This window comes from Coturnix japonica, chromosome 3 (genome assembly GCF_054131305.1).
Source record: "Coturnix japonica strain WE chromosome 3, WE-NBRP24, whole genome shotgun sequence".
Taxonomy (NCBI): Eukaryota; Metazoa; Chordata; class Aves; order Galliformes; family Phasianidae; genus Coturnix; species Coturnix japonica.
The window spans coordinates 8725001-8749918 of NC_140665.1; the positions used below are offsets into that span (position 1 = coordinate 8725001).

At 48.4% G+C, this 24918-nt stretch overlaps 1 protein-coding gene across 13 annotated transcripts in view; it reads left to right on the forward strand.

The window, feature by feature from the left end:
• Positions 1-24918, forward strand: part of BCL11A (BCL11 transcription factor A) — a 61448-nt gene that overhangs the window by 16690 nt on the left and 19840 nt on the right. The window contains exon 2 of one of the 13 annotated variants that reach the window (XM_085542630.1): positions 8028-8115. The exons of the other annotated variants lie outside the window; for them this stretch is intronic. Coding sequence (XP_085398756.1) covers positions 8103-8115 — 13 coding nt within the window. The 5' untranslated portion in view covers positions 8028-8102. The remainder of the gene's footprint in view (positions 1-8027; positions 8116-24918) is intronic. 13 annotated transcript variants of the gene reach the window in all.

Genomic DNA, 24918 nt, shown 5'->3' on the forward strand with positions numbered 1-24918 from the left:
GTAATTTATGGCGCGATTCATTACTAGTATTGGAGGGACTGTATTCTTATTTTGTCATTTACTGTTAAAATTAATACACTCCATGCTGGCCATAAAAGTGTATTTGCATTTAATTGCAAATCAGAATGAGTTAGTGGATGTGATTTATGCCAAACTCCTTCTTGGAGAGCCGTCCCCAGTGGGGAAGGGCAGGGGCTCAGGGCCAGTTACTCGCTGGGTGCTGCAGGGAGGGGGCAGCCGGGGTCCCATTCCTTTCTTCAGCCCCGAGCTTGCTTTCAGCACAAAATACCTTTGCCAGGAGGGGCTTAGGCAAAGTGGTCAAGCACATCTGCTCCTGGGAAGGTAGCGAAGAAAGAGGTTAGTGGTAATAGGGCAGCAGCACAAAGGGAAAATTGTACGCTGGAAGCATTAGCCTCCTCCACGGCAGTGTGGCCAGACTGGTTTAGCAGACAGGATGATAGATGGCTTTGTCAAGGGTCCCAGGGTGTGCCCTGAACTTGAGGCACTTTGTTTATCTTGAATAGAAAGGGAAAAGCTCAGACATAATCGATGTCTCTTGGTGAGGAGGGAGGAAGAGGCAGAGGAGGGAGGAGGAGGCAGGGCCAGGCTGGCCATTAACAGATGAACTTGGCCCAGGCCCAGGTTTTGATGAGTGTCAAAGCCCCGAGCCTTCTCAATGTATATATTTTTTCATATCTGCTGACTGTACATCAAATGCTCCCAGGTCTTTTGGCTGAAGGCAAGAAGAGGGTGAGACGCAGCTTCGTGTTTTCCCTCTGAACCAGTTGAGACCAGTCCCTTGGCCACGCACACAGGTTCTATCATCTTTCCTGGCTCGCTGTTGGGAAAAAAAGAGTTGTCGTGATGCCAGTAACCTGAGGGCCCAGGACAAAAAGGGTTGTGGTGTTCTGAGAGGCAAATGAGGCTCGGTGTATGTGAGAGCAGGAGAGCTTTGCGTGTGCATGTGCTCACGTTTGTGTGTCTGGGAGATGGCTGAATTGCCCCAGGTTGAAAAAATTAAGCTGGGCCCCTCATGCACACTTCAGCTTGATGAGAAGGTGTTCGCCTGCCTTGCTGCGGTGTGTTGCCAAACCTTTCCTACTGCTGAATGCGTGACCACACTGACAGCTCCAGAACTCCATCTCCCTGCATTCTGTAGCCTGCAGCCCTCACCCCACTGCCTGGGGCTGCATTGGGGGCTGCTTCCTAATGCACTGGGCAGGGAGAAGAACAGGGAGTGGGAGGCTTTCCGGCTCATTGCTGTTCATAGGGCCATGTTGCACAAGGGTAGGGCTTGATGTGGTGCTGACAGCCGGGTCTGAGTCCACCAAGAGCTTCCCCAGGGCTGTGGGGCAGTGCTGGCTGCATCTCTGTATGCCAAACAGCCCCAGGATTCATTTGTTTTAGTTCAGTTTTTAGTTGATGATTCTGCTGTCTGACAGTTGTTGAGCTGCTTACTAGTCCCGGCAGAAGGCAGACTGTAACATCCTGACATTTGTGCTCTTCGACAGGCCAGTCTCATCGTGCTGGAACAAACAGCAACTTAACTGACTTTCAGTGTAGCTGATTTGAATAACGTGTACTCTGGTCAAACAAGAAACTCTGCAAAGGAAGATTTCGGTGCCACGTTCTATGACCTGCTGGCATCAGGTGGATTTCCAGATGCAAAGAAATAGCTTCACTGGGAAAGCACAGGACGAGGACTTTGACGGTTGTTTGCTGCCATGCTGTGCTATGCAGCAGGCGTTGGGTCCCAAGGGCCCCGCTCCTCCCCAGCAGCTGTAATGTGGCATGTTGAAGATCCCGGTCGCGTTTCCTTTTCTTCCCCCGTTTGCGTTTTTACCTTGTAGTTAATTACATGCAGTGCATTGAACTCTGCTTTGTGGGAGAAAAGTACAAAGGCTGGGAAGAGGTTGTGAGATACATCTCCAAGGTGTTGTGTGCCTGTTCTGTGGATATGGAAACCTCCCTCCCAAAACCGGTTCTCCTCTTGATCTCCCAGTTGCATGTCAGATCATAACTGGTGTAACTGCAGATCTGACAGCTGCTTGGCACCCTGGGATTTTTCCCAGCCCTTGACTATGCATGTATGTGGATTTCCCTGCACGCAGGGCTCCCCGTTACCTGATGATCGTGGTATTTCCTCTTCCAGTTGCTATAACACGAGCAGGACTCATGCCCCTCCATCTGTTGCCCTGTGTTTGATCTCCGTGGGGATGTGGTCTCTCAGTCTGGGGCTCACCGTGTCCCCAGGGTATTGATCAATCATCCCCTGGGAAACCCACTGCGTACATCTTTGAAGGTTGGTGAGCTCTTTGGTACCGCCGGCCTTTGAGTGCAGGCTGTTGGGAGCCAAAGGATGCTGCAGGTCTAAGAGATGAGCCAGTAACCTTTGGGCCAAGTGCCCATGTTTGAGAGCGCACTGCAGAGGTGGCATGGTATGCAAAGTGGGGCTGTAATTGGGCTCTACTAAATGGTCTGTACAAGCAGAGAAAGATGGTGCTTCTCCGGACCGATGGAAACATCAACTCGAAATCCCTGCTGTAAGTGGTGATGATTTGCAGTGGTGTGGGTGCTGGTGGTCACATGCGAGGAGGGGCACATAGTGTGCAGGTGCGCAGGGGGAGCTTGGCTGCCGCCATGAATCAGATGTGTTCTAGGTCAGCCTTTATTTGTTTCATCACGACTTTTACACAGTTGCCATGTAATTTATGGCTGCTTTCACGTTGTCAAACATTTTCATTGCTGCTGCTTCTTAACGCACTCCTGACACAGACATGGCTGCTTTAAAGGCACTGTATTGTTTCATAATCTGAGAGGAGGACTATAAAACATCAAATTACACTATCTTCAGGCTAATCTAAATGCACTACAGATTGAAATCAGAGCTCATTTGTCCCTGATGCAAATTATTAAGTTCTAATTATAAATATCCATTTAATTACCCCATACATTTTTGTGCTGCAGACCCTTCTCAGCAATTCTGTCTGAGATACAGTAGATGTATAGGAGAAAATCTGCAGTAATTAATGTGCATTTCCTAAATAATAAAGAGCAAACACAAGCCACTTTGTTCATGGATGACATATCCGTGAACACATTTTTAGCTCCCTGTGCCACCGCATCAGATGCTGCATGCTAATTGAAACAGAAGAGACAAAAACGAAAACTTTGGGGGCTTGTTTCTTTGTTTCTTCTCTGGTTGTGGAGTGTCCTTGCTGGAGCCCCATGGCAGAACAGGGCCACTCTGTGCCATCTCCCCAGCATCCTGTGCCAGCACCCAGTGCTGTGAAGGTGTGGGGAGAGGTGGGTGGGCCCTCAAGTCTATCTGTGGTCAGCAAAGAGAGCCTGAGCAGACATGAGCCAGTGCTCAGGGAGTGCCCTACATGTGTGGAAGGCAGCAATTCTAACACAAATTTGCTTTGAATTTTTGAGATGTCTGTTCCCCTAAAACTCCATTCATGTGAGCATTTGGGAAGATGAGCGGCTGTGGCAGCGTGAACTGCTCCCAAGTACTTCTATCCTTGTTTAATGCAATTGTTTTATCCCAAAGTTTGTTCTTTGGTCATGGATGCTAGGCATAAAATCACAGAAGTGCTGATAGGACTTTCAGAATCTTTTTGTAAAGAGATCAAGCTACGCTCCAGACTGATTCCCTAAATCAGGAATGATTACCTTAGCTTTTCAAAAGGCGGCATCTGCTTTGGAAAGAACAGGCTGTCTTGTTTTGTTTTGTTTTGATTCCATCCCTGTTATTGCACTGCTTTCAGACCAGGTTTCATTGTGATTCCTGCAAGGTGCAGCTGCTGATCAGATAATCTGCTCGAGATTTTACACAGTTTCCTATCTGCTGTGTAGGAGCTTACACCACTGCTCAGCTGCAGTCAGGCGATGAGAGGAAAGTTGTGCGGAGCAGAAGGCTCGCTGCTGGTCCCATCCCAAATGTGGGCACTGCACAGCTCACTGCTCCGTTTCCATCTTTTCTATTAACATTGCTGTCTTGCTTTACCTTCCCCCCTGCACATCCCTCAATGCGCAGTGCAGTCGGCACGCGACTTCAGGCTTGTTTTATCTCCTGGAAGAGACGGAGCCCAACAAGCTTTTACCCGCCGATCCTACAGAGAAAACAGTCAGGCAATTTTTGTTTCAATCCGCGTGTCTCTCTGGAGTGCTAGTTCCCAAGACTGATCGATAGAGTTTGTTGTACACCTCCCTGTTTCTAAAAGCACTGTGACCTTATCCCACCTAAAAATAGCACTTGATCTTGCTGCCTGCGGAACTTTGACCTGTGAAAAACCATTTGGAGACAACGGCACGCGTGGGCAGCCGTGCACTGAGGCACACTGGCACGCTGGGAGGAGGCTGAAGGCTGCAGAGCTGGTGGGAGGGAGTGGAGAAAGAGAAGGGCTGGACTGGAGCAGTCATGTCCCAGAAGCATCCCTTCCCAGGGCAGGTCTGGGGCTTGGAGCGGGGCTGTGCAGCCCGGGCTGTTCAAGGCATTGGTTCCTCTTTGGTTACACAAAATATCATCTACCCTAATGCACAGCCTGTTATTAGCCAGTGTCACTCAGTTATCACTCAGTGATGCTTTTAGCTGCCATCTAAGTGTTTGGCACTTGGGTTTATGGCAGCTTAAATTAAATTTTAGTCGTTTGGCTTTACTGGAAGTAGACAAAAGGAGCAGCTGCTGCGGAAATGTAATCTGGAACCATGAGCATGGGGAGCTTGCTGATCTTCCTCCCTTCTCTGTTCTTTCGAGGAGCTCCACAGAGGTAGCAATTTGAGGATTAGGCAGGTAAAACAAGAAGGAACCATGTGCACTGGCATCCCCAGCAAAATGCAAGACTGTGTCCCCACACATCCCTTCCAGCCATAGTTACTCTTACAGCGCTGAGTGTGACTGGTGTTGGATGCACACCCAGAGCTCAGCTCCCCTTCCCTGCTGATCTCAGTGCTGTGCTCTCGGGGCTGAGGTCTGGATAAATATTACTTACTTATCATCTGATTGGTAGAATCCATTCAATAGGCCACTAGGCACATTCTGGTTGTTGATTTTTGGCTTAAAGTAGTGGGCCTACAGGAAGATTGTGCAAAAGTGTTCTGGAAGCAGAGCAGGTGGAAGCATGCTGGGTCTCCAGGGTGCACCTAGTGCCTTCTGCGGGTGGGAGGGCACTGGTGGATCTTCCCTATGGGATGTTATGTGCCCAACAGCAGAGCCTGTTGAGGTGGGCAGGCTGAGGTTTGAGGATTGTACATCCAGAAGTTGGTTGGAGTTGTGATTGCCTTAATCGCAAGAGGGAGGGAGACTCAAAGCAGGATCAGCATCAGAGACACAGTTCTGGTGGGCCAGTTAGTGACAGAAGAGAGACCCAGCAGGTAACATCTCCCTGACATCCTTTCCTTGAAGGATGTTCTTAGACATAAGATCAAATATTGTCTACATTTGTCACTACAGTTAGATTGGGAGGGATCAAAGATGCCTCACAAGAGCAAGATGCAGCTGGATCTGCTCCAAACCTTCTTCCTCAATAACCTCCTTGAAGAAGGGAAGGATAGGGGCTGGATGGCCAGCAGCTGGCAAGGCTGCTAATGTCAGGAGATATTTTCTCTTTAATGGGATAGTGTTCCTGGGCAGCTGGCACCCAGCCCTTCTGAAGGGAGGTATCACACCAACACTCAGCCAAATCTTGATGGGGTGGTGGGCTTCATGGGGCAGGTGATGCAGTGCTGTGCACCGTGCCTTGAGTGAGTGTGGTAGAACCAGCAGGAAAAAAACAAACATTTGAAAATGTTTGAAGATTTGAAATCATTCCTCTTGGACTTTCTGTTGGCTTTTATTTTTGTTCCATGACTGGCATAAGTAAACATCATTTTTCCCCATTTATCTTGGTTTTGGTCTGCATACTCCAAGGCCATTTAACACCTCCTCTTAAGGACAGAGAGATGTGCAGGGGAGTTTCCTGTTTGGATTTCTGTGTGACACACTCCTGGTGGAAGCTGCTGCCCATGGCCCAGCTTTGCCTCATGATGCCCTGAAACACCTTGCACCTCAGAAGGCAGCAGGAAGGCAGAGGCTGTAGGGCTATGTGGCAGGTATGCTGGAAGTGTGATTTGGTGGGAGCGCCTCTGAGTGAGTTCAGGGACAGCTTTGGTGATCAAAAGAAAAGAGAATTTCAGGGAACTTTTGGTCACTGCACCACCATCTGAACATCTTTAATCTCCATGCAGCTTTTCCCCTTGAATTTTCTGTTTCAAAACTTAACGGAAGAACTGCTTTAAGATCTGAACTAATTGCAAAATGTACCTCACATGATGGCTTTTAGGTTTGAATTATGAATGACTGCACAACAGTGTGGCAGCTTCAGCTGACAACTAGTTGCCTGCTTGCATTATCTTCTTCAGGGCTTCAGCTGGCTGGCTCTGTGCAGATCTATGGCTTTGTACAGATCTGTGGGCACATTTATCGATGCATTTCACCTGCACGTGAGGATGATGCTTCATAGTTCTAATCACAGGGAGACGGGCGTTTTCACTGCCAGCACTCTTGCCTGGGGTGTTTTTGTGCTTCTGGAAGCCAGGAGGGGCTGGGTCCTGCCTAGTGCCCCCAGTGTGGTGCATTCTTGCAAGGTTGGGAAGGCCTTGCTGCTCTTTCGAAGAAGCTCTTGGAAACTGAGTTTTTGATTCCCTGACTCCTGAATTTGCATTAGTTGTTAGAGCTACAGTATGTAAATAATGCAGTCAAATTCAAATGGCGTTTGCATAATTCACACCTTGTGTCTGATGGAGAAAAAAGGGAAGCACTTCCTTAAATTAACAAAAACCCGTAATTATTTTTTTTTTTCTAAATGCTGTACTTGGAGGGAAAGACACCTTGAATTTTATTATTTGTCTATATATGCATGCATATACACATATATATGTATATATTTGCCATTGTTTCAGAATAATTTCACAGTGTGTTTGCCAGGAGCTGTCGGCATATGCTAAATTTCAGAGTGATTGCAATGATGCTGACATAAAAACTAGAGGCCAGAAGTGGGGCCAGCACCTTATTTGCACGTGTTCAAATTTATTGTGCTGCTGTGTTCTGCACGCAGAGTATACAGCGTTCAGCACAACGCAGGCACGGAGATTTGGCCGTCAGCAATTGTTTCTGCTGTGTTGGGGTCAAATTGCAGAGCCCTTACTCATCCCAGGAAGTATTTATTAACCTTTGTGGAACAATGGCTGTAATGAGAGTACCTGGGTGAGTACTTAGAGAGGGAAGGAAAGTGTGTGGGACAGCACTATGGATATTTTAGGACCTGGGAGAGGGGTTGGCGCTGCTGTCTGACCCATGTTACAAGTGTTGAGGAGGGCAGAAGGGGAGAACAGTGGGACCAGGAGCCCATGTGTGCACCCTTGGAGGCAGTGGTTCATCTCTGTCTTATATTAAGAAGGAGAAAAAGAAATAAAGTTGGTGTCTGAGCCGTGTGGGCAAGGTAGCTGAGTATCAGTATCGGTGCTGCAAAACTGTACAGGGGACAAGTCAGAACAGACCTGCAAAAAACTCCTCAACAAAGAGTGGCTCAAACACACCCTCGAGTGTAGTGAGCTGTAAACTGAGCTTGGATGGAACAATTTGGGGTCTGTGGAGGTGTCTGCTTCTTTGAAGGATGCAGTGCCACACACTGTGTGACTGGGGTCTCTGGAAGGAAGCACCAGCACTGGGCTCTGCTCAGCACCCAGAGCAGCCATCGGTGCCTTCTTTGTCCTGACAAGGTGTGGAGCAGAGATTTCAGTGTTTTCCACATCGTTTTCCCATCAGGCTCTATGTACTTCTGGAAAAAATGTAGAGAGGTGGACTGAGCAAAATTCTGTGGCTGTTTTTCTCACTAGGGAGAAGCAAAAGCAGGGGTCCATGGACTGTGCTGTGTAAGCACAGTGATCGTTCTATCAGGAGTTCCACACCCATTTTGTCCTACAGATGGGAGATACATTTTTGGCACTGGGTGTAGTCAGCGTTCCAACATGTTCTTAATCTGCAGCTCCTGCATCCGTAATTGACTGGTGTCGTGGCTGTGGTTGCGTGCACTTATCCCAAGGAGCCTGAGCGATGCAAAATGCAGAATGCAGGTAAAATACAGTGATATGAATTTAATCTGCTCATGGAAGTTAGCTGTTAGTTTGTTCTGTTTGCCCTTTGGTGATGCTTTCTGTGTCCTCAGTTTTATCCCTGTGACACTGGATGCCTTTTCTAGATTTCTAGGCATCTATCAAGAGGCCAGCAATTGCCCCTGCTGATTCTGCATTTATTCCAAAATACTGCGAGCTGGCAATTGCATTTGCAAGAAATGCAAAATGAAGTGCCCTCAGTTGTTCATTTTCTCACCAGTGCAAGTTAAAGGGTGAAATGCGCTGCCAGAATCTGCTGAACAACTTCTGTTTACTTGGGTGTTGGACTGGGTTCCAGATCCTGATTTCCTTCCTTCTCTACTTGCCCAGGGCACTAAGCATGCCAACCTGATCCATCTCCTTTGGTGTTTGACTCAAACCCCATGAGCTGCGAGCTGCGCCTGTTGCAGGGAGGAGGGAAGAGGACATGAATTATCCCTCTCTTGTTGTAGGAAGACTCAGCAGTTGCCCTTGGTCCTTTCACCTCGTTGGGGCTGTGTAAGGGTTGCGGCATTTTAGACGCTTCCCAGGTGTCAGCATTCAGAGCACCATTACGCACAGAGTAGATGAATGACCAAAACGTAGGGACAAAATAAATTAGACAGTTCAGAAGCTGCAAACAAGTCATTTGCTAAGAACAATGAAAGCTTGCAGTTACGAGGCAGTCCATCCTGCAGCCCATTTCAGTGGGGTTTATAAATCAGAAGAACAAAAACTAAGTGCTTAGCAGGCCTGGCTGACATTAAGGGTGCCCCAAAGCATGTCACCGGCTGCCCTACAGCCCTGTGGGGTGCTATGGGGTGCTGCTGGGGGACAGTGTTGGGATCGGCTGTCATGTCTGACCCCTGTTGTGGCTCTCCATATCTTGCCTCCTGATGCAGAGCCCTTTAATCCTTTCCCTCATCCCTCTGCTTTCCTGTGCTGGCAGCTGTGGTACCTAGTGTATCTCCATCCAATGCTTCCACTTTTGTCTCACCCCATTCCCCATTGGAGGGGACTGTGCCACACCAGTACCCTCCCGATGGTCTGCTTTGTTCACTGCACTCAGGAAAACAGAGCATGCAGAGATGGGTTCTTGTAAGTGAGTGGTGTTGTATTACTACACATAAATGTGTCATGTTAATGGAACGTTATAACCCAAAGAAGCTCATAGATCACTCTAACCATTTTAGGCATATGTTACGCTTCTGCCACCTGCTCTCCACCTATTTGTTTGCATTTGGGATGGGAAAGCTGCTGCCAGCAGGTCCAGGAGAGCACTGGCGAGAGAGGGCAGGTGTTGAAGGCACAAGGAACCCATGGGCAGCTCCTCCCACAGAGCCCCATCTACCTTCTCACCAGTAGAGGAAATTGGCTAAGCATGCCAGAGCTCCACTCTGGGCACTGATGGGAAACACTGACCTACCTGTGCCAGCTCAGCGCCTCCTGGGGATCTAATGCTGCCGAAGCCCCTGGTGCCACGGCTCTAGATTGTGCCATGTAATGTGGTTGAACAATGGGCCTTTAAATCCCAGTCAAGAAGACAGACAATGGAAGGTCAAAGTTTAAAAGAGAAAGTGTGCCTAAGACTGATGTAGTTCCCCCTTTTCTTTGTGAGAATCCTTTGATATTTGAGCAAGGAAATCCTCTTTATCAGGAAACTCCACCTCCTCTTATTTAGACTCTTGGAAATGCTATCTGCTCTTCTTGCATCCAGCCTAGGGTGCTGGAAGCCTTTCTGTGCTGACACATTCATGAACAGCTTGTCTCATTTCATGAGCACAGTGAAACTCAAAGCTGAGACTGGAGACCTGAGGCTGGGACCACTAGGGCTGAGACCTGAGGCTGGGACTGAGACCTGAGGCTGGGGTCAAGGCCTAAGGCTAATTTGGGTCTCACTTGGAGCAAAAATGCTCTGGTTAATGACCCTGGAGCACCTGTGCAGTGCTGCAGGAGGCTGAAGCACATGGCTGCCTCCAGGTGAAATGGCAGAGGTGCCCTGGTTATGGCAGATGCAGTATTGGTGCCACAGCAAGCTTGGAACCCAGAGGTTTGTTCTGCAGTCGTTCCTCTGCCCTTGCCCACCATGGTGGTGGATAAGGCCAGCCTCCCCTGTGGAAATGTGGGAGCTGGGGAGCCTGTGACCACAGGAAGAAAAGCAAGGCCAGGAAAGCTGCTGCTAGAGGAGCCTTGGTCACCTGTCCTGCTTCTGTCACCTGACTCATGAACTGCTTGATGTGCTCATGGGCATGCGAGGGGTGCAGAGCAGTCAGCCTCAGAACCTCGTGACACCACTTGCTGACAGTGGCTATCAAGTGACAGATGCAGATGGCGGAGCCTGCCCACGTTTGTGATGTAGCCCAGCAGATAAAGACGTTGCAGCTACTGGTGTTGTGGGGCAATCTTAAGTAAAAGGTAAGACCAGGCATGCTGGGGCAGAGAAGAGATCAGTTGGAAGCAGTGACCTGTCCTGAACCTGGCTGTTGCAGAGTCCTTGCAAGAGCAAAGTTGGTGGCAGATTGCCTTCATCTGCTCTCCTGTCATTTTTCTGGTGTTGTGGATTTGGGTTGGAGCATCCCTGGTTTTCTCTCATGGTTATGCCCATCCGCTTTTGCTTGAAATGGCACTAAGAGGTTGTGTGATGCTGGTTATTGCATCAGTACCATGTGTTTCTTAACCTCTGTGCAATATGCTCCAGTAGGCTTGTTAGCACTCTTCACTGCAAAGCTGGAAAAAGGAAATTTCCCTCTATGCAGGCTGAAAGCTGCAGGGTATCTGCTGGCTTGCAACAGCTCTGGGCACCAGAGAGCTCCTGCCCTTTTGAGCACACACAGCACATGCTCAGATGGGATTTAATGACGATTGCTGTTTCTCACAGGTGCCTCTGTGCTCCAGCATCTGCAGTTTGCCCAGCCTGGGAGCAGCATGGCTGTGAGGGAATGGTGTGTGTTTGATGGTGCAACACACGTGGAAATAGAGTTGTCATGTGCACCTTGTGCAGACTACAATTCTTGCAGCCTTCACATTCAGGTTAGAGCTCTCTTAGCTTTAAGTTTTGCTTGAAGCATTAAGAGAACTGTCTGAATCAGAACAGAATTATTAGCATGATGAGCCATGTTACCAGGTATCCATTAGCAATTCATGCCTGCATGGGTAGCACCTCTGAGTATTCTGTTGGTGATGGAGCAGGAAGGGTGGTCAGAAAATGGCATTTCATTTCTGAGCAGGCATGTTACTTTAATTGTAATCAAAGAATGCATCCTCGGGGAGTAAGGCGAGCTGCAGGCTGGGAGATGGCTCTGAAGCAGCAGCATCCAGATGTTGCTTAAGGGAACAGTTGATGCATGTGCACAGAAGTATATATATATAAAAAAAAGGGAAATGGAAAAAGATGGTAACTTTGCAGGCTTTTAGGAGGCCCTGAGATGCTGCTGTGGTGGTGGTGGGCACTGCTCAGATGCTTTCCATCTTGGAGGAGCTACATGTCCTTGGGAGAGGCTGGTCATAGCCCAGTGGGGCTTTCCCAATAACCCAGAAACAGGGCAACCCACCTTGCTTTCCATCTTCCTCCCCTCCCCACCTTGTTTTCCATCTTCCTCCCCTCCCATTGCTTGGGGGAGTTTCCTGCATCCCATTCCTGCCAGCATCGAGGTCGTTTAGAAGAAGGAGCCATGCTGGTGGCTGTCTCATGGATACCCTTCCAGTTACACCCCATGCAAATGGGGACAGGCCTTCTCATTTGGGTACTGTCAGAGTGCATGTTGTCATCGACTGCACTCTGGGTCTCTGTCACCCACTGCTGTGCAGTGGAGAGGAAGCCTTCCTTGTAGGCCCTTGTGCCCACCTGCCTTCCTAGCTGTGTTTTCCACCAGCATGAGTTGCTGATATTTTGTATGCATGTAAGGTTGTTGGTAGCCCACTCTCAAATGGGTTTTGCACAGTGAATATGTGCTTTTGTGTATGGAACATGGGTTTGGGTTTTCTGGTGAGTTCTGTGTGTGTGCATTGCGCCACATGGCTGCTGCCTGTACTCACACAGACAGGAACACTGAGACACAGAGCCCGAACCCCACGGAAATCCCAAACCACGGAAATGCACAGAAACAAGAAACATGCCGGTGGTGCTCCAAATTTTCACCCTTCTTTCCTTCCTTCCTTCCTTTTCACCTTCCTTTCTGCAGGAAGTGCAGTTGTGCTGCCACTTGTGTCGTGGTGCCTTGCTTTATTCTTCTGGAAGCACAGGACTATTGGGGGGAAACACATGGACTGAGCACCGCTCCTTAGCTGTAAGAATCAGTTGGGTTGGATATCCCCCCTCTGTTCCCCCTGCTTTGGTGTGGCACAGGGATGTCCTTGTATATCACCTACGTGTTCCAGGACGTTCACAGCCTCACTGTGGGGTTTTAACCCGTGGGGCCCTGTGAGACAGCACTGAGATGGACACCAGCATCCCTGGGATGGGCACTCAGCACCCGGTGGGGCTGTTCACCCCGAGGTGCATATGGCTCGGAACCGCATGAAGCATCCAGAGTCCTTCGCTGGGTTTCAGCTTCTTTGGCTCCAACATAAGGAGCTTTCATCAACGTAAACGCTTAGAGTTGATGTAGGTTTTGTGTTGAATAAAGGGTGCGCTTCTTTCCCCTCCCTTTTCTTTCTTTTCTTCTTTCTTTTCATCCCTTATTTTGCATTCTGTGGTGCTCAATGAGCATTTAATCCCTGCCCTTCTGTCTGTTGAGATATTATGTTTTTTTAATGGTGCTTGTTTATGACTAAGGTCAAAGACAGTATTTCAGAACAAAAATTAGACTTAGTTCATAATTGAGTACATATGTATGTTACTGTTTATTTTTATAGTTTGCTAATTTATTTTTAAACAGCTCAGTTGAGCCAACATGTTTATAGGTCTGTTTATCACATGTCTTGCCAGTCGGAGTGCTAAAAGACACATGCTTTTCAATAGCACAGATCCGGAGTTAAATTAGATAATACCGTCAGGTAGCAATTTAATTACATTAATTGAATGTTTAGGTTGAAATGTAGTTTTACAAAGGCTATAATGGAATACATTTATAAGAGTCTGCATATAAATCTTGGCACTTAAAATGTTATTGGAGCCTGCCGACAGAGGAATGGAGCCCTACTGAGTGTTTTTGAGAGGGATGTGGGGACACTTGAGTTTCTGGTGCCCAGCGTTCTCCCCTTGGCAGCCATTGCAGGAGAACGCTGTGCTTGCAGTAGTGAAAACATGGCTTTATTCTAAAGCAAAGGTCATTAGCGCGACCCGGCAGCCGCTTGGGCTGGGGCCAAGGGCACAGAGAACAAAGCCTCCAAGCCATTTCCTTGTCACCTTGCTCTCCTTCAGCCACCTGGGGCTCAGTGCAGACCGGGGGCTCTTGGGGCAGACTGTAAAGAACACAAGCAGCCACATATGGTTGCACTGGCTTGTGCCACCATACCAGCTCATGCCATTGTGCCTCAGGGGGGCTTGATGCTCCCATGGTGCCCTCCCTGGTGTGCTCTGTCCTGCTTCATGCTACAGCAGTGTCTTGTTGCTGCCTGTTGGTGTGATCTGGGCATGGCTTCAGCTGTGAGTTCCACATCTGTAACTGCCCCTTCCTATGACAGGCAGCCACAAGCTCCATGCCTGGCAGTTTGGAGCTTCATGGACTGATCCTATCCACCGGGCCAGAAGGTGAGGAGAATGTTTGCACAGGAGAAGTGTGGCATGGGGAGGAGGAGCAACCACCCCTACAAGCCCTGATGAGGAGATAAGGGGTTGTGTGAGCCTGCGCAGGCGCTACACAGAGCACAGAGGGCCTTGTGTGAGTCCATGGGCAAGAAATGTTTGTGCAGCTGAAGCCAAGCCCACTTGCTCATGCACCTGATGGGTGATTTCCCCAGCCTGGCAGCTGCCAGTTTTTGCCTGCGGGCTCTGTCTGTGTGCTGCCAGTCCCAGTCAAGGCTGCCACAGGACGGCAGGGACATAGCAAGTCACTGTGGAAAGCAGCTTTGGAGCAGCACGGTAGGCTCCTGATCCATGGTGAGGGTGAGCAGAAGCTGGGAGCAAGCCATGTTCTCCAGCCCAGATGTAGATTCAATCCTCTGTGTAAACATTTCCAAATAATTTATTGTCGAGAGAGAGAGGGAACGTTCCTCCAGTTGATGGTGCCTGAGAACAACAGGCTCGGTTAGGAAAGGACCAGAAACATCTCAGAGTTTTGTGGCTCCTGGACACTCTGATTTCCAAGCAAAATATCAACATGAATGTGGTGGGAGGCTTTTGAGCCAAGCTGGTGCTACAGCTTGTTTTGGGATGCAGAGAACAGAGTGAGCCTGATTTTGAAAGAAAATATTACAAAAAGGAGCAAGAGGTCATAGACTGATTTTTATCAAGGCTGAAAGACAGATAAGGGGTAACAAGAGGAAGGTTCCTGCCTTTGTGGTGTTATTGTGCCAGGTTGGCCGTCTGGTGCCAAGGGGCTTCTTGAGAATGCTGGGGAGGCTGGCTCAGGGCAGGCTTTATTTTCAAATCCACCTTTGCTCCCTGTTTCCAGGCAAAGCCTTGTCGCCAGACAAGGCATGGCTGAGGCAAGAACAGTATGCGGGTGACCTCAGACCTTCTGGGAACAAGCTGGCTGGCTCACGAGTAGTCATATTCCTCTCCCCGGTTCTACATAGTGCTTTCTCCAATGTGCAGCTTTGCTGCTTGAGCTTTGCTTGTACCAAGGTTTCATCCTATGGTGTTTTGCACACCTGGGATTATCCCTTCCACAAGATGCTGTGTTGATGAGCAAGTGCAATGGCAGTGGCTAACCAGGCAGTTCTGCTTGTGCCTCACCATCACCTGGTGGCACGGAGCATGTGTCTGCACCAAATCCATTGAAGGCTGCCAGCACAATTGGTTGCTGCTCTGAATGTTGCACTGGCAGTGGGGCTTGTTGCATGTCTGGAACACTCCGGGGTGCAACCTTCCACTCGGTTTCCCTTGCAAAGCAACTCATCAAAATGCACACAAACCCTCTGCTGCACTGCATCCAGCCATGGTACACAGGGCAAACCAGGGCATCTCCTTCAGGCAAAAATGCTGTTCTTGTTGCAGGCAGTAGTGTCCCTGTGCTGATGCAAAATGGCTGGAGAGATAAAAGGCAGGGATTTTTCTAGCTGTGGAGATGGTTCAGATGAAGTTCCCCTATCCAGACAGGAAATTTCCTTGCCTGTTTGAGAGATTCTCCTGAGTGTGGTTTCACCAGTGGATGAAATCAAGGTGAGATGTGAGGACAGAGCCCGGCGGAGCAGGAGGGGATGCTGTGGCCTGCGCTCACACAAGCCAGAGCAATTGGCAGGTCAGAAGGTGTGCACAGAGAATACATGGGTACACTTTCCTGGGCTGGAGTTCCAGTAGCTGCTCTCGCCTTCTGGGTGCTGGTGATCAGCACTGTTGGACAAGCAGACTTTACTAGAAAGCCCCAAGTTGGAGATGCCCCAGAGCTTTGGTTCCTCCATCTCTCAGATGAGATGTGGTCTGCTGGACCTCCATCTCCCAAGGGCTGTCTGCCACCTGCTGTAAATGCATCCCAGAGCACTTACTGAACGTGCTTTGCAGCATGCATGGAAAGATTTAACCGTTACTGGCACTTGCTTTCTTTTCCTATCTTGTTCCCTACCATTCTCTAGAGCACCTGTTCCTGAAGGGCTTGATTTACATGGGGGATTCAGGACAGCCGCTTGCTCCATCGTATGCTGACTTGTGATCAAGCACCTTAAAAAAAAACCCTTTCTTCTCTTTTTAGTTGACAATGACTGACTGATTTTTTATTTTATTTGTTTTTTTACCCTACATGGTTTACAAAAGATCACCTCTGGCCTAAGATCGACCAGGGAGAGTTGCTACTGCAAAGAAAAATGATTCCAACCTTAGAAGTGGTTACAAGGTTACAAAGAAAGGCTGAGCAGAACACGCAGCTCCAGCAGCCGCTGCCATAATGCTGAGTGCTTCCTCCTTGGCTGCAGGTTTCCAAATGCTTGGAGTTAATGCAGAGTGTTTGGGCTTGAGAATAAAATCTCCCTCAGTTGTCCAAGGCGAGGTGGAAGGGTTCCAGTGAGTGGTACAGAGTTGTACAACCCCGTCTAGGGGCTGTGGGTCTGTTGTATGGCTAGAGCTAACAGTGCATCTGATAGCAGGGCAGCAAGTTCAAAATGCTTGTTTAAAAAGGATCAGCCACAGCCTAGAGACTGGCTTGCTGACTTCTTTTTAGGAACGAGATTGAAAGATTGGACTGCTGTGTGGAGGGTGCTGAACTGTTGCCTGCACTGGGATCAGACTGCAGTCCTCTTGTACCGAAGGGTATTTTTCCTCATGTTTACTTCTGCTGATATCATTGCAAACAAAATCACAGCAATCTCAGCTATGAGAAAATTGACATGAGATAGAATATCTTCCTACACCCTTTCTAGGGGTGTACGGCTCGTGGTGGTTGAGTTGAGCATGGGAGCACATATAACCATGCTCTGTGAATGGCCTTTGCTGTTCGATTGGACTGCAGTGGGGTCTGCGTTTGCTAAGATCTGGTTTTTCAAAAGTCTTTAAGGGGAGTCCACTTAAAGGACTCATGGAGCTGTATTTTCTTTATAGTAATGAGGCAGCATGACACACCAGTTGGGGGAAATCTGATAGACTCGAAAGACCCTAGGAGGGTAGAAAATTACTTAATTTACTTTGTGTGCAATAGTCTTAATTTTCAACTATTTGAACAACTGATTGCTGGGGCAATCATCAGCTCTTCACAGTTAAGATGCTTCCTGCTGGAATGGAGCGTTAGCTAAATCAGCTATGGATTGCGATGACAAAGTGGAGTGATTGCATGTGTCCATCTGAGGGTAAAGAGAAGATTAAACCAAACCCCAAACGGAAAGGCCCTTTTTCTGTCAGCAGTTCACTGAAGCCAGTGGGCCTCTAGCAAAGTGCAGAGCAGTGCAGAGGTATTAGCGAGTAGCCTTGGTAGGAGGTGGATGCTTCAGCCTCAAGAGTTGCCTGCCCGGTTACTTGCCCACTGGAGCAGTACCTGTGCCAGTGTCCTCAAGTCAGAGCTCCATCCAGCTGATGCTGCAGGAGCACACCTGATTGTGTAGGCCGGGTGATGGGCATGAATGCGAAGGGGCCTTCTGCTTGTGCTGTGCCAGCAGACAATGAAAAATTCAGCCTGAATATATTTTCTGATTTAACAAACAAACAAATCTGGGCTGTAGGAATAATGTCTGCTGGCTGAGAACTGCATGAGTGAGAACATTTAATTACAGCAGCGAAGTGCAAGCGTTACCTAGCAAGTGTTGGTTGTGCTAATAATAATTAATTAATTCGATGGCTAAACGGCTCTTCTTGCCCATGTTCTTTTAGTCAGCTGGAAATCCAATTCCCCTTTTTACTTTATTTTGCTGACAGCCTCCCAGAAAGCAGCAGCGGCAGAGGACGGAGACTTTTAATACAAACAGAGGCTTTATGTTACACTCTATAGATCACGCCGGTGGTCTTGCATGATTTTGTTGTGCAGGCTTTTGCAGAGCGAGGCAAGGACTTCAAGCAGATCAGCTGATTTAGAGGGACTGAGTATCTGACTGCCGCGGCGATAAGTGTCTGTACAAATATTTATACAATTCCGATGGTCTTTTGAATTGCATTATTACAACACAGAAAGCTGTCACATTTCCAGGCTTTCTGAGGTGTAGTCCTTGCAGCTTGCATACATTTAACTGATGCGGGCACAGCAGCTCTGCCTGCGTGCGCTGCCTGGCTGAGAGCCATGTGGCAGCGGGTGGGACCTGCTGGCCCTGCCTGGGGTCCTTGCTCAGGAAAACATCATTCACAACCCAAGAGGAGAAATGGGGAGCTGGAAGCCTGGTGCTGGCTTTTGTGGGAGCAGTGCTGGGCCGGGTGGTAGTGATCAGGCTGGGCATGACATGTGAACATTCTCTTGCCTGTTTCCCTGGTGAGTCCAAATGTCTGCAGATCTGCTACTGCTGTCTGCAGGTTTTCTTAAAGCTTCCACTCTTGATACTACGGGTTATGGAATGCTACTGGCACCCTGAGCTCCAGGATAAAACCTGAATATGTGACTCCAGTTGCATCTCAGGTCAAATGTAGATCAGTAGGGCTCACACTTCTATATGTCTTCTGCAAGGCTGGAGCTCCCTTCCATAGAAAGAATGTCGTTACAGCTTTTCCCCTATGAGGAAAAAGCTTTCTGACCTCTTATTCTCTGGACTTTCCTTGGACAGAGCCCTGTTGTGCTGGACTTAGGTGACTGGGATAACTCATCAGCTTCAGCAGAGTCCTGCTGGCTTTGTGCAGTGCAAAACCCTTCCTGAATAGATGCTTCTATAATTTTCTTCTGCATCTTAGGTCAAAACTTGTTGCATGTTTATTGCGTATATTTCAAATTAAAATGCTATCTGTGGCATCAAAACTGTTGCCACAGCTCCTCATTGTCATGCTGCAGGGTGCCACGGAGTGGTGTCACCTGCAGGTGTGTTCATGAAAGCAAGGGAATTAATCCAGAGCCACAGAGCTAATGAGGGCTTGAGGCTCTGCTAAAGAAGATGAGAGGTTTCATGAAAGTTATTTAAAGAGATTGAGTACTGCTGTTGGAAAGGAGAGGCTGTTGAGAAGGGGCTTGGTGCATGTCAGTAGCTGCCCCAGTCCTGGCAGAGAAAGCCTGGTGTTTAAATATGCTGCTAGTAGTTGCATGTCTTATTGCAGACTTATTTATAAGATTAGGAGCTTGGCAAATGTTTGTAAGACTGTGAAACCATAGACCTAATTACTGCAGCCCTCCTGGTGTCCTCCAGCATCAGAGCTGAAGAAGGAAAAGGGGAAGGAAAATGTGCCCTCCTAACTGTTGCTGTATGTCTGATGGTTTCCAAAAAGTAGGCTTCAGCACAACATCCGTGTGTTTTTCAGGGCTTGTTTTTTATCCAGGGAAAGAAGAATATGAATCCCACAGTCAAAGGAAGAATGAAAATTGCGGTAGAATTATTGTCTATGGTATTCACATTTAAAAATTAAAAGGTGATATATAATTTATAAGCATGTCACATGTGCCTCAGTTCTGTCTTCCAAGATTTTGAGTTCAGAAGCCAGTGCTGCAGCAGCCTGTTCCATTGGGTAGCGTGAAGTAGCAGCCCGCTGTGTGGGTCTTGTTTCCCATCAGTAACACCAAGACGCAAGGCCAGCTCAGCCATTCCTGTGGCTGCAGCTATCCCCTCTGCTCCTGGTAAGATACAAATCCCTGTTTTGGTGCCATCTCGTTAACTTGGTGGTGCTGCCCACACAGTGCCTGGCACTGTGCATCCCTGCTCACCCAGCAGGTCTGTATCGCTGGGTGGACACCACACTTGCGGCAAGGTGTCTGGTCAGATAAGAGGGCAGTCACCCTGTTCTTCAGATCCTGCTCTAACAGGAGTTGTCCCATTCCTGAAATTTCACCTGCACATGTTCTAACAAAACTTCATCTCTGGTGACAGCTGTAGGGAGATGCCGGTTTGGTGGGGTTTTGAGTGCTCAGCTTTAGGAAAGCTGGGAAATGAAGGTAGAGCATGCAGCTGCTTAAAACACAGGCTGTACACCCACTGTGTGTGTTTGCCCATAGCTGATTTCATCCTGCCATCAACATCTACTGCAGTGAGCGGGGACTGGCAGCTGCTGATGTGTCACAGGAGCTGCCACAAGAGGATGGACATCTCGGCTCTGCTATCTGTGTGCTTGTACCCCAGCAATACCCGAAAGCAGCAGCGTATGAGCACTTCTGCAGTGTAGAAATGTGATGCATTGAAATATACTCTCCAAACATACACATACTTATCTATGTCAGAAGAAAAGTCCAGAAAGCTCTGGAGTTGATAACTCAGTTTCTTCCCTCCTGAAGATGGTCATAGCCCTGCTGTTGTGAGAATGGAATCGCCACGAAGTGGTGATGCCAAGGAACTGGTGGTGTTCTGTGCTTTGCGGCCAGGCTGGCGTTGCGCTCCTTGCCTGAACACTGAGAATTTTATGAGCTGACTTGGTGCCAAGATGATTAATAACTTTCAGAAAACCTCAGAGCTTTTCTTTCCCTTACCTGGTGCTGGTGCATAGGGCTGGGGCTAAGGAGAAGGAGTGAGGCTTGTGCACCTGGTTTCTCTGTTGCTACCTGTTGAAGGGGGCTGGCGATGCACACCTCCAACAGGGGATGGCTCTTTAGGGGCTTGGTTCATTGCCATCTGGAAAGTGCTGTTGGAGAGCCAAATACTATGGCTTTGTGAGGAATTTTAATGTATCTGTGTTTATCATGAGTGTGCTCCATTAGTAATGTATGCCTGAACAGACAGACAGACAGACGATGTGGTCTTGCTCCCACCAAAGCCTGCAGGAAGTCTGCAGTAAACCCATAGAAGGAAATACCACCAATGCTTTTTCTGAAGGAGAGAAGCATTTCATATTTGAAAGGAAGCCAGAGGTGCTGTGTCTGGCATATGGGGATGCAGACTACTGTGCTGGCTGGGGAAACAAGCCTGTGGCTTTGGCTGGGGGAAACTGGAGTGCAGAAGCTGCACAGGTCCCTGCCAGCAGCTCAGTGACCATGGGGCGTTCTGCTGCTGTCCACGTCCTGCCCTGTCCATCATTTGTGGCTTCCCTTGCTTTAGGGAGGGTATTTTGATGTGCTGAACTGTTAACCGTACAATCTGGAAGTCCATGTTGATGACTACTGCCATTCTGGGGTTAAAAACCAGTAAAAAGCAGTGGTGGGTGCCCACTGTCCTGTGACCACCTTTCCTGTCCTCACACCAGCCCGCTCATCTGGATTGCTGCCCCATGGCCAGCCCTGCTGTTGTTCCATACACTGCTCAAACAGACAGATGTCACGTTGCTCAACGTGGTGAAGATTTGCACGTCTGGTTATTACCGGATAAGACTGTCGAGCTTGCACACAGCGATGTAACCCCTGTGGTTTTCAACTGTACTTATCGGGGTGGGGGCCAGCTGTCCAAGCAGGGTGTTTCCTCTAATCGCTGGCTTCACATGCCAATATCTCACAGATAGATGGGGCAAAATGTCCTCTTCTTTGTAACAGTTACTTTCACCAGTCTCGGGAAGGAGTCATCTAAGGCAAGGCTATTAAGTGCCGAAGTGGCATTTTGCTCATAAAAAGAGAAGACGGGCAAATGTTGCTGGGAAAAGGTAGCAAGAGAGGACCTTATAGGCTCCCCTTGAATTTCTCCATTAATTTTAGCCACCTAATGCCACCTCTGTGTTTCCCAGCATTAACTGTACAAGGTCCCCTGGGAAGCTATTTTGGTTTATAGGAAAGTAACCTAAGCACAGAAGTTTCCTTTTGAGAAGCTGTAGACTCCAAAGTCCAGCTTCTCCTGTGGGAGCAAGACTGCTCCTACCAAGGCTGGCACTGGACACAGTGGCTTTTGTCCCCAGCAAGCTGCACCTATTGTATGTCCACAACCTAGGGGCTCTTGTTATGTCCCTTCTTCTTATTAGACCTCAGGAGGAACATGGTGTTGAAGAGGGGATTTTCTTGTGGCAGAGAATGGGGAGGCCAGACACCATTGTCTGGCAGGAATGCGCGTCCTGGGGCTCCTAAATAGCCACAGACCCGGCTCCCCCTCCTTTTGGGACTTCCTCCTCCAGCCAGGGTTTTGTTTTGGGAGCAAGTGTTGGTCAAACATGCCTTTGTCTGTGGCCAGCTACTTGGCACGCAGCAGCACTTCTAGTGGGGCCTAGTGGGGCGAGAAGGAAGCTGTGCTCACAGCAGACAGGGCAGCTGTGACAGGACTGTGAGGGAATGCTGATGGCAAGGGTGCTGGGAGGAGGTGAGTGGGGAAGGATGTAGGCATTGGCTCAGGGACATGTGAGGCATCCTGCTCTGACTCTCTGCACTCCTTAGCTGTGGGGTCTGGACAGTGCTGAAGTATTTGTACTGGTGTGTGCGAAGGTTCTCTCAGGAAAGTGGAAACTATTTAGGGCAATAACAGAGTTTAAAAGGAATTCTATAAGTGATACTGACTTCTTTGTCAGCAAAAATGGAAGCAAAAGCTGTTCATAGATGACATTACCTAAATGACATTACGTACGTATGTCCTTTCTTTCACATTTCCTGTAATCCTGTTATGGCATTGTCCCATTACCTCCTGCACTGTCATCTTAAAATGCTGTCAGATCTTAACTGGATTGCCAAGGACGTCAGAGCAGGGGTGAGGTGAACCTGATGGCAATTTCAGACATACCCTGTACCTGGCCACCTCCAACCCTGCCCCATAGGGGCACACTGAGTGGCTTCACATCCCTTATGGAGCTGCTGCCCATCCAGCTCCTTTCTGTGCCATTAGGGGCCATTTGCAAAGCGTGCTAAGCTCCTCAGACTTAGATACAATGAAGTGCAGCACATTGGTGTTCAGCGTTATTAATGTTATTGATCTTTTATTATGTTATTGCTAAAAAAAAAAAATGACCTGAAGCCAATTTCTTACCCCCAAACAAATGGCCAGCTGTGTTTTTTCAAAAACAAGGTCAGATACAGCTGAAGATTGGAAAACGGGAGGACAGATTCTTTTGTTGTTTGTCTTCAGAGATGCTCAGAACCCAAGGATGAGAGATGGGGAGTGTTTGCACTGTATCCCAAGCTGACATTCTGTATCATTGTGTTGGTGAAGGAGCCCAGGGCAAGATGGCTGCTCCGATATCTGTGTGCAGCTCCCATGCCTCTGGGCTGTGCTGCACCTGGCTGCATTGCTTGGCACTGCTGTTGAGTGACCACAAGCAATCACTTTGTCCCCAAGGCCACAGCCAGGTGCATGCTGCGTCAGTGCATCTTGTTGCTCAACTTTCTGCAACCCATGGAGTTCAGCCCAAGAAGGGGTGTCATCATATAGCCATGCTGTCTACACTGGGGATTATGCTCTGGATCAGTCCAGGTTAGGGTTTTTTTTTTATTGCTATCTGTTACTAGTATCTAAGTGCTGGCAGTTACAACATTTAATAGCATTTTCCTGTAACAAAATGCTTATCTTGGGAAAAAAAAAAGAAAAAGATGGGCTTCTCTACAGTCCATTTCATGGATTTAAGAACTCTTGTTCTCATTCTGTTCCTTACCACTGCTGCACTCTCCTTTCACCCTCTGAGGCTGCTCCTCAGCTGTCGCCCTGCAGTGACCAGAGCAGGACTAGGCAACGACTCTGAGCCCAACCTCAGCGCCGCCTTCCTCACCTGCAGGCTCTGTCCACTCCTGTGCTGGGGAAAATTCACCTTCTGCTGCCTCCATTTACTTAAGAGCTAATGGGCGTGTTGCTTCCAGCCCTGCTCCTCCGCAGGCTTTTTGGCAAGTAGAAGGGTAAGAGTTGTGCTCATATATCACTGCCTCGGCTGCTTTAGTAAATCAGTACCTTTTTTGGGTGCCGGAGGAGAAATTGTGCCCCTGTTCTGAATCTTCTAATAGCTGAATATTTGGATGTAAAACTCTTAACTGCACTTAGTTTTTTTATCATCTGTAACTTGGCTTTTTTCCCCTCTCTGCACAGGAACCATTTATAGCAGAAGTGGGCCGAGTTTGCAACTTATTAATCTCTCACTCGCATGTGGGTTGAAAAGAGACACCATGCCTTTATCAAAAGCCAGGCTAGCACAAAAGCCTATGCAAAATCATCACCAAATCCTATTAGAGGTGGAAAATATCTCTTAGATCATCTCATTCATTTCCCTGCCAATGCTAGACTGTTCCTGAGAGTTAATTTGCTAGTGTGTCTGCCTCCAGCTCCCTTTGTGACCGTGGGTCTGTCATTTTGCCTTTGGGCTGTCACTGGGACTTGAACTATTTTTCTTGTGTTTCAAAACAGAGGTTTCTCATTTTACTTGGTGCTGGCATATGCAAAACAAAAGAAAACAAAACAAAACTCAAAACAAAACAAGCAAGCAAACAAACAAAAAAAGATTTTCTTTCCATTTGCATTTCTCCTGCACCATGATGGAGTGTTAGCTGAAGAAACAGTCACAGCCCTGCTCTCTGTGTGTGTGGTCCAATCAAGGAACATGGTGAGAAGTCTCAAACTGAGGAGTCTTGCTAAGGTTGATTGCAGCTCCTGCTGGTGAGTGCTTCCAAGAGCTCTTGGCCTGTGCATAGTGGGGCATCTGACTGCACAAAGGAAGACTCTGTGGCCATGGGCATCTCAGATGTGCCTAGGCTGCTCATGCTAAGTAAGCAGTGTTTGTCCTGCATGATGCGTTCATTGCTTCGACTCGGCCTCCTGGCTGCTGGCTCCACACCTGGCACCACAGAGCAAGCACCACCCTGTTTATCATGCCCACCTTCCCCAGTTTGGCATGTTTTAGGGATGGACAAGATTGCACCTCTGGGTGCACTGTCTTGCACAGTCCCTTCCTTTGTGATCCAGGTAGCTGCAACCAATGACACACAAAAAGTGGCAGGGAGAAGGAAAGAATACCAAGAAGGAAGGAAATGTCATAGGCACAGATGAAAAGTGTGCACAGGCTGCTGTGGGACTGAGGCTTGGGGTTTCAGCACCAAAAGGTTCCTCTGCAAGGAAATTCCCTTGCTTGGGAGACCTACACTAGCCCAGGATTGGATAAGTGCTGCTCCTGTTTCCTGGACTGGCTGTGCCAGCCGATTGGTGGAGAAAAAAAATCCAAATAGATTGCAACTGGAGCTATTGATAGTGTCAGGCGAATGTAGCTTTCCTTGGTGTTTTGTTTCCAACGTGGCAGCGTGCACGCAAGCATGGCAGCCATGC